Source organism: Phyllobates terribilis, unplaced genomic scaffold (genome assembly GCF_046119375.1).
Source record: "Phyllobates terribilis strain yellow unplaced genomic scaffold, ASM4611937v1 Scaffold_1__5_contigs__length_1240528914, whole genome shotgun sequence".
In the NCBI taxonomy this organism is placed as follows: Eukaryota; Metazoa; Chordata; class Amphibia; order Anura; family Dendrobatidae; genus Phyllobates; species Phyllobates terribilis.
In genome coordinates this window covers 760,394,441-760,406,455 of record NW_027362761.1, presented here as the reverse complement: position 1 = coordinate 760,406,455, position 12,015 = coordinate 760,394,441, and the positions used below count along the sequence as shown (strand labels likewise).

The window sequence follows — 12,015 nt, the reverse complement described above, 5'->3', positions numbered from 1 at the left end:
GAGAATCATATTGCCAGGTCAGTTTTATCAAAATAGTGAACAAGATAAATAAAAAAAAATTTAAATTGAGGAATTTCGCTTTTTTACTATTTCACCACACTTGGGAGTTTATTTTCCATGCTTCTCAGTAAATCACATGATAAAATGGAAGGTGTTATTCAAAGCTACAACTTGCCCAGCAAAAAAACAAGCCCTCATGTGGCTATGTGGACAGAAAAGTAAAAAAGTTATAGCTCTTGGAAGAAGGGGAGGAAAAAACGAAAAAACCATCCCGTCAGGAAGATGTTAATAATCTAACCAATTATCTATTGTACTTCAATTCAAAATTCCCTACCGTTCTCTTTCTACTCTTAACTTTCTGGCTGTATTTTTTTTCTTACTTCTGATGATGATTAATTTGAGTTTCCCAGCATACACTGTGTATTCTCAAATGCATTACTATCATGGGGGCTGTGGCTGCCCTCATTCACACCACATACTGTTCTGCCCTGAAACAAATTATCATCCGGTGCGGTGCTGTGGTCACTTACCATAGCTTCTGTCGCCACCATCCCCTGATGATGTCCTTTTTCAGTAGCAGTATTACAGAAGTGGCCGCAGCTTCTTTCACGCTCTCCAGCATGTTCAGTCCACACTGCTTCTGTCACTGGCACCTCATTCACTGAAACAAGGCTTCATCAGGGGATGATAATAAAAGCAGGGTGAGTGTCAGCAGTGCCGCCCCACAATTTCTGTCACCGCCTTGAAAAGAATTGTCATTAGGAGGTGTTGATAAAAGCCGGGAGAGTGACAGCAGCGCTGCTCCCTGATGATGATTTGCTTCTGGGTGGTGACAGAAATGCGATGGCAGCACTCACCCTGCTTCTATCACCGTCCCCTGATGACATCTTGTTTTAATGAACGAGGTGGTGGAGACTGAAGCAGTGTGGACTGAAGATCTTGGGCGGCATTTGAGAATCTGCGATCACTTTTGCATCACAGCTATTGAAACAAGACTTCATCAGAGAGCGGCGGTGAAAGAAGCTGTGGTAAGTGACCTCAAGGCCGACACCTGATGATACTTCGTTTCAGGGTGGAAAAAGGAGCAGTGGGAGTGAAAGCAGCCCCAGCCTTATCATGACGATCCATTTGAGAATACTCAGTGCATGATGGGAGACTAAACAAATCGTCATTGGAACTAAGAAAAAAATAACACACACAGAAAGTTGGCGTAGATAGGGAATTGCGAAGTGAAGTACATTAGAAAAGTGGTTAGATTAATAAATAAAATAGACAGCCCCTTTAAGTAAATAATAGGCACTTTAGTAGTGCACTTAAAAGTCAGATTTGTGTACCAAATATTTTCTAAAACAACAACTGGGATAGCCGTGGGACAAGAATGCGTGTATATTTTAATGGGGAGGGAGGAAAAATCTGCTGCCAAGCCAAAATTCCACATACCCGATATCTCTTTATACTTAGAAGGTCACCATAAATATGTGATCATCAACTGATGCATTCGCTGTGGTTATGGCTGGCCTTTATCTCACATGTCTGGCCAGCTTAGAATATTGGGTATTTTGGTTTATGGAGATGTATAGTTTCCTTGTCATTATGCATTTTTTTTGCTACAAACATTCACTTAAACAGAAAAAGTACACATTACTGCCACAAGCATACGGATTTTTGTGAGATGTATAAAATTTAATGTGCTTTTTGATCTGAATATTTAAAAAGAAAATGATGATTGTTTTCATTCAAGTCAAATACCAGTGAACTTTAGTGGACTTTGTTTTACATTGAAGAAGCATATTGTCACAATACTACCATGTTACATGTTATGGCTTATAAGTGCATGGCAAGCAAATCCCTGAGAAGCCATTAACGTAGCCATTTGTTGAATTCCCGCCACTGATATATATAACAGCTGAATGATAGCTATACAGTGGAGCAAGCACATTTACCCAACACCAATAACAATCTTTATTGTCCATAAAAGTCCACCTTTAAATTAAAACTCAAAGAAACAAAATAAAAGTTCCCGTCGATGCAGGACATCCATTTCTGCCATGAACCATACGCGGCAATAAATTAATAAATTCTTCATGTTTCCTGTAAAAAAAAAGAAGACAGATATTAGGAAAGAAATTAAAAAAACAAAAATAAATGTCAATGCTAAGTCTCCTACATTAGCACCAGGAAAGGTAAAGCTCTAAGGCTGTGTGCCCACGATGCGGATTTAATGTGTTTCCGCAGCGCCATTTCCACCGCGAAAATGCATTAAAAAAGCTTGTTAAGTTGTCTGCCATGTTCCCCAATGATAATCCGCATGTGCTGTGCACATGCTGCGGAAATGTCCGCTGCAGATTATCATTGCGGAAAAATCCGCGGCACAAGCATTAATTTTGTGGAATCGAGGCGAAATCGCTGCCACTGAATTGCATTGGACCGCAAAACATCCGCATGACTACATGTGCACATGCGGATATTATGCGATTCAATGCGCAGATGGTACTCGGGTCTGGAGAAGAGGAGACTCTCCTCCAGACCCGGGTACCATAGTACCTGTAGTTAAAAAAGAATTAAAATTAAAAAAACCATATACTTACCTTCTGATGGCCCCCTGTCTGCTCCCGGTGGCGCTGCTGGCTCTTCAGCTGCTCGCGGTGGTGTAAAAGGACCTTCCATGACGTCATTTAGTCATGTGACAGGTCAAGCGACTGCAGACGTCGGCGGTTGCGTGACCTGTCACATGACTAAATGACGTCATGGAAGGTCCTTTTTAGAGCACTGCGAGCCGCCAAAGATACCGGATGCACCGGAGAAGGAGACCGGGGGCCAGGTGAGTATGATTTTTTTTTTATTTTTCAACATTTTATTCTTTTTTTTACTATTGATGCTGCATTTGCAGCATTGTAACTTGGTCAGACAACATAAATCCATGGCGGTTGCATGGATTTATATAGTGTAACCAAGTTGTCAAGCACTTTTCCAAGTGATGCTAAAATCGCTTGACAACCCGCATGCGAAATCGCATGTTCAAAATGCTTCACAAACGCTTCTACCTGACAGAAAAAAAACGCATGTAAAATCCACATGCATTTTTTCTGCAAGGGAGATGCAGAAACGCTCCGCAGCATTTCTGCATCATGGGCACTTAGCCTAAGGCTACGTTCCCACGATGAGCTTGAAAAAATACAGTTCCTTTTCATTTCAATGTTAATCGTCTGTGATGTTCATATGAGGAATTTTTGAGGTTCTTTTTACCCCGGGTTTTTAAAGGGCCTGGTGGAATAAAAAAAGAAAGCGCATGCCACATCTTTTATGCGGATCTTGATGGAAACCTTTCCAAACTAGGCACTGTCCATGGCCCTCTTCACATGTCCGTGTTTCCGGTACATGTGGTGTCCATTTTCACACATACTGGAGACACGTACACACGCAGACCCATTATGATCTATGGCAGCATGGATGACAATACGTACTGCACACGCACACACGGATAACACACATGGGACGCTGGTGTCCCACGTACCGCAATATAATGCAAAATAGAAATTAAAGATGGTCAGAGCAGTGTCTCTGGTGGTCACATGCAGAAATCCGCTCTGACGGAAGAGTAAAGGCTGCAGCTGATCAGCGGCCATTGGTTGGCTGCTGTGATCCCATGACACTGCTTATGTGTTGTGAACACCAGTGAATACTGTGCCGTGTGATTAAACAACAGCAATATGTGATAGAAAAACTGAGATCAGAGGTTCCAGTGATTTCTATGACTGGTAGGACCCCAGCCATGTATTGCAGTCATTGTCCTGCTCCTTATCTCAAGGTGCACAGTGGCAGCCCCCATACGCTGCCCCCCATATGCAATGAAAGCTATGCGCACGCAGAGGTTTTTCAAAAACTGGTTTTCAAGTGGGAAAAACGCAGCTTCTTTGGTGGACTTTTTCATTTTCTGAAGCGCTTTTGAGGAATTTTTGAAATATTTTGGAAGAGGTTATTTCCTGAAACATTTTTTGCAGCCTTTCACGTCCGCTTAAAAAAAACGTACACGTGAGACTGTCAGTTTTTACTATCCGTGTGGTTATCTTTTGGTCGTCTGTGTGTACCATCCGTGTGTACATTGCTACTGCAATGCCCTGCACATGGGGTAAGTGACATAGCTAATCAGAAGAACTATACTACATTTCTAATTGTAGGTATTTACTAATATTATTATTACTACACCTACTACATATTAGAATAGGATCATATGACCACATTTGTGACCTACCGAATTACACAGTGTCTGCAGCCTGGAGTGGAGATCGCTTTCTCAATGTAAGGCCACGGCCCCACTATCAGTATTTGGTCAGTATTTGGTCAGTATTTTTTTCTCAGGAGTGGGAGCCAAAACCAGGTGAGGAACAATCAGAGTAAAGGTATAATAAAAACAGGTCACCAATTCTGGATTTATCACCCATTCCTGAGAAAAAATACTGACCAAATACTGATAGTGGGGCTGTGGCCTTATTCTTATAGACTGAGGCTATGTGCCCACGTTGCATAAATGAAGTAGAAAATTTCTGCTTCATTTCTGCAATTAAAAACGCATGCGGAATTCCACACGCGTTTATCACGTGATTTCCACCTGCAGAATTGCCTTGCGTTTTTAAAGCATTGCAAAAGGAAATTCCGCATGCGGAAAAGCAAGATTAATGAACATGCTGCGGATTTTTGAATGTAGCATAAACGCTGCAGCATGTGCATAGAACATGCGGAATCCCCTTGGGGACCATGGGGTGCGGATTACCATGCGTTTCACAAGCGTTTACGCTGAGGAAATTCCGCAGCATAAACGCTTGAAAAACGCTACATGGGCACACAGCCTGACATTGAAAAAGCTAAAACAGTCACCTCCGCTCCATACAGCAGACACTGTGTGATTCGGTGGGTCACAAATGCGCATGTGCATACACATTACGATTTGCTACAAAAGGGGAAAATAAGAAACAAAAATTACCAGAGTGCTCCTTTAAGATCTAAGGCTTCAATCAGATGTAAAAAAAGAAAATGGTATGAGTGTTAGTGTTTTGGATCTGAGTTTCATCAGTGTTTGGTCCGTGTCAGTTTTTGCCATCAGTGTTTGGTCAGTGTTAGTTTTTACCATCAGTGTTTGGTCAGTGTTAGTTTTTGCCATCAGTGTTTGGTCAGTGTCAGTTTTTGCCATCAGTGTTTGGTCAGTGTCAGTTTTTACCATCAGTGTTTGGTCAGTGTCAGTTTTTACCATCAGTGTTTGGTCAGTGTCAGTTTTTGCCATCAGTGTTTGGTCAGAGTCAGTTTTTACCATCAGTGTTTGGTCAGTGTCAGTTTTTATCATCAGTGTTTGGTCAGTGTCAGTTTTTGCCATCAGTGTTTGGTCAGAGTCAGTTTTTACCATCAGTGTTTGGTCAGTGCCAGTTTTTATCATCAGTGTTTGGTCAGTGTCAGTTTTTACCATCAGTGTTTGGTCAGTGTCAGTTTTTGCCATCAGTGTTTGGTCAGTGTCAGTTTTTGCCATCAGTGTTTGGTCAGTGTCAGTTTTTACCATCAGTGTTTGGTCAGTGTTAGTTTTTGCCATCAGTGTTTGGTCAGTGTCAGTTTTTGCCATCAGTGTTTGGTCAGTGTCAGTTTTTACCATCAGTGTTTGGTCAGTGTCAGTTTTTGCCATCAGTGTTTGGTCAGTGTCAGTTTTTGCCATCAGTGTTTGGTCAGTGTCAGTTTTTACCATCAGTGTTTGGTCAGTGTCAGTTTTTACCATCAGTGTTTGGTCAGTGTCAGTTTTTACCATCAGTGTTTGGTCAGTGTCAGTTTTTATCATCAGTGTTTGGTCAGTGTCAGTTTTTGCCATCAGTGTTTGGTCAGTGTCAGTTTTTGCCATCAGTGTTTGGCCAGTGTCAGTTTTTACCATCAGTGTTTGGTCAGTGTCAGTTTTTACCATCAGTGTTTGGTCAGTGTCAGTTTTTACCATCAGTGTTTGGTCAGTGTCAGTTTTTGCCATCAGTGTTTGGTCAGTGTCAGTTTTTACCATCAGTGTTTGGTCAGTGTCAGTTTTTGCCATCAGTGTTTGGTCAGTGTCAGTTTTTGCCATCAGTGTTTGGTCAGTGTCAGTTTTTACCATCAGTGTTTGGTCAGTGTCAGTTTTTACCATCAGTGTTTGGTCAGTGTCAGTTTTTGCCATCAGTGTTTGGTCAGAGTCAGTTTTTGCCATCAGTGTTAGGTCAGTGTCAGTTTTTGCCATCAGTGTTAGGTCAGTGTCAGTTTTTACCATCAGTGTTTGGTCAGTGTCAGTTTTTGCCATCAGTGTTAGGTCAGTGTCAGTTTTTACCATCAGTGTTTGGTCAGTGTCAGTTTTTACCATCAGTGTTTGGTCAGTGTCAGTTTTTACCATCAGTGTTTGGTCAGTGTCAGTTTTTGCCATCAGTGTTTGGTCAGAGTCAGTTTTTACCATCAGTGTTTGGTCAGTGTCAGTTTTTATCATCAGTGTTTGGTCAGTGTCAGTTTTTGCCATCAGTGTTTGGTCAGAGTCAGTTTTTACCATCAGTGTTTGGTCAGTGCCAGTTTTTATCATCAGTGTTTGGTCAGTGTCAGTTTTTACCATCAGTGTTTGGTCCGTGTCAGTTTTTACCATCAGTGTTTGGTCAGTGTCAGTTTTTGCCATCAGTGTTTGGTCAGTGTCAGTTTTTGCCATCAGTGTTTGGTCAGTGTCAGTTTTTGCCATCAGTGTTTGGTCAGTGTCAGTTTTTACCATCAGTGTTTGGTCAGTGTCAGTTTTTGCCATCAGTGTTTGGTCAGTGTCAGTTTTTGCCATCAGTGTTTGGTCAGTGTCAGTTTTTACCATCAGTGTTTGGTCAGAGTCAGTTTTTGCCATCAATGTTTGGTCAGAGTCAGTTTTTACCATCAGTGTTTGGTCAGTGTCAGTTTTTACCATCAGTGTTTGGTCAGTGTCAGTTTTTACCATCAGTGTTTGGTCAGTGTCAGTTTTTGCCATCAGTGTTTGGTCAGTGTTAGTTTTTGCCATCAGTGTTTGGTCATTGTCAGTTTTTACCATCAGTGTTTGGTCAGTGTCAGTTTTTACCATCAGTGTTTGGTCAGTGTCAGTTTTTACCATCAGTGTTTGGTCAGTGTCAGTTTTTACCATCAGTGTTTGGTCAGTGTCAGTTTTTGCCATCAGTGTTTGGTCAGTGTCAGTTTTTATCATCAGTGTTTGGTCAGTGTCAGTTTTTACCATCAGTGTTTGGTCAGTGTCAGTTTTTGCCATCAGTATTTGGTCAGTGTCAGTTTTTACCATCAGTGTTTGGTCAGTGTCAGTTTTTACCATCAGTGTTTGGTCAGTGTCAGTTTTTACCATCAGTGTTTGGTCAGTGTCAGTTTTTGCCATCAGTGTTTGGTCAGTGTCAGTTTTTATCATCAGTGTTTGGTCAGTGTCAGTTTTTATCATCAGTGTTTGGTCAGTGTCAGTATCACGGATGTCAGAATAAGGCTTATATTTGGCAATTGATCACCAGCACAATTGTGCTAATCAAAAATGCTTGTGTAGTTTGATCTCACAATTCAGCTTTTTTTACAGCCAAAATGATTTCTCCCACTTAATCTTTGTGCGCCTTATTACTCAGTGAGCCTTCTAATCTGCAGTATGGCGCATACTTTCGCAGGTGATCCTCCAGCTCTAATGCTGAGCGACTTCCTGCTGTATTGTTCTGCAAGCATACTTGCAGCATAGGACGTCAGGAATGTGCAGGTTATTGTTACCAGATTATTCCAGGACTAGAGCTACAAGACCTTCCAAACAATGTTATCAATTCAAAATTGTGCGGCAGTCATAAAGTTACTTTTCCTCCATAGAAAAACTTAGGAAAGTTACACTGTGTTTCTGATTTTAACCGTGACTCATGGACCATATAACCCTAGACTTTATGTGGTTGTTATAATTAATTTATGTTCTCATTGGTGTTTCTGCCATCTGTACTGTAATCTGTGCTGCTGAGGAACTCTGGACAGAATCAGTCTCCTTCTCCTCCTTGCAGCTGTCAATTCGCTTCCAAAAGTGTTCTCAACTACTCTACCATGTTTCTACAGAGACTCAGCATCTTCATCTCAAGGAGGAAGAGAGGATCATTATAGAAAGAACTGACAGTGGGCAGAGTGACCATTGGTGTCCATCTGTTCTCAACTAAGTAGGTGGAGGTGCGCAGTGCTAGACATGTTCAACACCAAGTAAACATCACACCTCTTCACTACATCATTTTTACCAGTATGTAAAGAGCGAACATTGTTAATTTTAATGATGTATACATTAAATGTGATGTTTAGCAAAACAAGCTAAATAAAATCATACTTAGTACTTCTTCTATGAATTTTATTACCATAGAATATGACACATATACTACATCATGTGGTTTATAGGGAATATGTAATTTCACGGTCTAAACTATATCTGGGAGTTCCATTTTAATACAGTTTTTTCTTCGCGTCAACCTATACCATTACTCTTCAAAAAAAGCTCAGATTACTATATTTATGCTGCTCTATTTGCCCCTCCAAAATATTGCAATTTCTATTCTACATGAAAACATTAACGTTGGTCACTTAAAAATATTGTTAAACGTATTTAGTGTTAGGCCATGGCCCCACTATCAGTATTTGGTCAGTATTCGGTCAGTATTTTTCTCAGGAGTGGGAGATAAAACCAGGAGTGGGTGATAAATGCAGAATTGGTGACTTGTTTCTATTATACATTTTCTCTGATTGTTCCTCACCTGGTTTTGTCTCCCACTCCTGAGAAAAATACTGACCGAATACTGACCAAATACTGATAGTGGGGCCGTGGCCTTAAACTAAATTACCAATTTCCTCCCACCAGGAGATAATTGAAAATACTATTTACTTATTCACTATTTGTAAGCCCACCCAAAAGGGATACTGTGATTTTTTTCACACTCATTAGTCCGTGTGAAAAATCACTGGTGTGCAAATGTATACTGGTTACTATTGGATCAGTGTGCTGACCGTTGAAAACATGTACAGCACACTGATGAAAAATAAGGGCCTTAAACCCGGTCTACAGCAGTGGTCCAATCTGTGGCTCTCCAGCTGCAGCGAAACATCTGCCGTCATGGCATGCTAGGAGACATAGTTTCGCAGCAGCTGGAGAGTCATAGGTTGTAGACGGCTGCAGAAAAGTAATATCTTGTGAGTGGAATTAAAATTACAGCAGTTTAGGAAGGAAAAATAACCGTATTCCTTAATCCTACATGTGGATAACTCATTTTGGATTATGATGGGGCTGAGATACAGTAAGGTGCAAAAGTTGTGGGCAGGTATGGATAATGTGCTGCAAAATAGTGATAAAAAGTGATAATAGTTTATTTTAATCAATTAGCAAAATGTAAAGTGAATGAACCCAAAAAATCTAAATCAAATCAATATTTGGTGTGACCACCTTTTGCCCTCAAGACAGCATTACAGTTTTTGAAAGAACTCGGTAGGGAGGTTGTTCAAAACATAATAGAACTAACCACAGATCTTCTGTGGATGAAAGCTTGCACAAATCCTTCTGTCTATTCCTACCAAGACTCAATGCTGAGATCAGGGTTCTGTGGTGGCCATATCATCACTTCCAGGACTCCTTGCTCTTCCTTACGTTGAAGATAGTTCTTAATCATATAGACTATGTTTGAGGTCGTCCTGCTAATCAAATGCTAATCAAATTCCTCACTGGTGGTATGATATGACGGATAAGTATCTGCCTGCATTTCTCAGCATTGAGGACATCATTATTCCTGACTAAATTCCCAACTCCTTTTGATGAAATGCAACCCCAAACTTGCAAGGAACCTCCACCATGCTTCACTGTCACCTGCAGACACTCATTATTGTACTGCTCTCCAGTCCTTTGTCGACAAACTACCTGTTACAGCCCAATATTTTACATTTTGACTCATTAGACCAGAGTGCCTGCTGCCATTTTTCTGCACTCCAATCCCTATGTTTTCATGAATAGTTGAGTCACTTGGCCTTGTTTCCATGTCTAAGGTGTGGCTTTTTGGCTGCAATTCTTCACTGAAAACCACTTTTGCCCAGACTTCTGAGACCAGTAGATGGGTGTAGCTGGGTTCCATTAATTGCTGCCAGTTCTGTGGTGATGGCACTGCTAGACATTTTCCCATTTCAAAGTCAAGTTAGCATGATGTGTCTTTCATCTGCTCTATTGAGTTTCCTTGGCCAACTACTGCATCTACGGACCACGACATTGCCCATTTTTTGGTGTTTCATCAAAGGAGTCTTGTTGCTGACCTCAGCCTTGCCATGGGTGTATGAACTGTGACATGTAAAAAGAACAAAGGCCTGAAAGTGAGGATATTGCCCCCCATGTGTCCCTTGTTTCAACATCATCAAGTCTAACTACATTAGGAGACACAAGGGTTTGAACAAGCCTACATCCACACAAGATCTGTAATTGGTTCTCCAAGATGTTTGGAACACCCTCTCTGCTGAGTTTCTTCAAAACTGTGTACCTAAAAGAATTGGTTTGTTTTGAAGGAAAATGTTGATTTAGTTTAGAATTCTCGTGTGTTCATTCACTTTGCATTTTGTTAATTGATAAACTGCTCAACTAACATATTCCCATGTTCAAAAGTGAGCAGTCCCCCTATGTGACTGCAGACTGCTGAATTGTGACAGTGTGTGGTGTGCACGATGTCACGATGTGTGCACGATGTCACGATTCCCTGGTATTGCCTGAGCGAGTGAGCAGTCACGTAATTGCAGTCACATCCGACTAGATGTATGCAGCTTCTCTCCACAGAAGTGAATTGAGAGGAGCCGGACACATCTAGGTGGCATTAGACCACAATTACAAATTGTGTTAATGCATTGGCAATACCGGGGAATCGTGACAGCATACTCACCACACTCTGTCATGATTCAGCAGTCTGGAATCACAGAGTGACTTTGTCCCAAACCTGGACAACCCCTTTAAGGCCTAACTACACACATGACTTCCAGAATAGCCACTTACCTTAAAGCTTTGAAGTGAAATTGGTGCCTGTCTGTTAATAAGATTTGTGCCTTTGCTGCATTCCAATATGTCACAATATCCCAGTTCTTTGATAAAACTTTTGGGTGCTTTGATTGTCTTTTTCCTTCCTTAATATCTTTGATTTCATAGTTCACCAATACTGCAGCAGAGAAGCGGGATATTGGGATGTCACTTGGAGCAGGGGCTGATCACTGTAGGAGTGGGGGGATAAACCAGGGCGACGTTCACTCGTTCACTGCCATTTTTAGGACAGATTATTTCCTTTATCCCTTCTGGTCTTGGCTGAGTCAGTAACTCTCCTACAAAAGGAACAGATAAAAGTGATATTAGCAGACATTCATTATTATTTTAATTAGACTTTTTTTTAATTAAGATACTTTAGAGATAGAGTTAAAAAGAGCTTGCAAAGCAGTTGCTGGAAGTTTTACATGTGGGATTTAAAGGGAACTTGTGATATTAAACATGCTGAATGATGCGGGAGAAGCTGGGGAGAATGATATATAGGATTATGGGGAAAGATTCAGTAAAACTTGTTTCATTCAATGAAATCCACGCTCTTTTTTGACTTCGTAGTCAAGCAGGAGGTCCTATTCAGTGACTGACAGCTATCTTTGTATGCAAAAATATACAGGAAAGGCTGTCAATAAGTAATCAGAACCGCCCCATTGACTGCAGGGATTTCAATGAGTAAAATATATTAGCGATTTGGATATCTTCGTGCCGCACACAGTGATGTTGCCCAACAGCAGAGGGGAGGCATTGGGCCTTGGCGGTCTCGTGACCCGTCACATGACTAAATGACGTCATGGCAGGTCCTTTTACACAACCGCGAGACACCGGGGAGACCGGACGCATCGGAGAAGGACACCGGGGGCATCAGAAAGTAAGTATAATATTTATTTTTTACCATTCTTTACGGTCACACTATATAAATCCATGCTGTTTGCATGGATTTATATAGTGTGACCAAGTTGTCA

At 41.2% G+C, this 12,015-nt stretch overlaps 1 protein-coding gene across 1 annotated transcript in view; it reads right to left on the bottom strand.

Moving 5' to 3' along the window:
• Window positions 1-1,255: 1,255 nt before the first annotated feature.
• Window positions 1,256-12,015, bottom strand: part of MFHAS1 (multifunctional ROCO family signaling regulator 1) — a 129,176-nt gene continuing 118,416 nt past the window's right edge. Inside the window, exons 2-3 of the mRNA XM_073636933.1 lie at window positions 11,018-11,337; window positions 1,256-2,091 (exon numbers count right to left, since the gene is read on the bottom strand). Of these exons, the coding sequence (XP_073493034.1) occupies window positions 11,207-11,337 (131 nt within the window). The 3' untranslated portion in view covers window positions 1,256-2,091; window positions 11,018-11,206. The remainder of the gene's footprint in view (window positions 2,092-11,017; window positions 11,338-12,015) is intronic.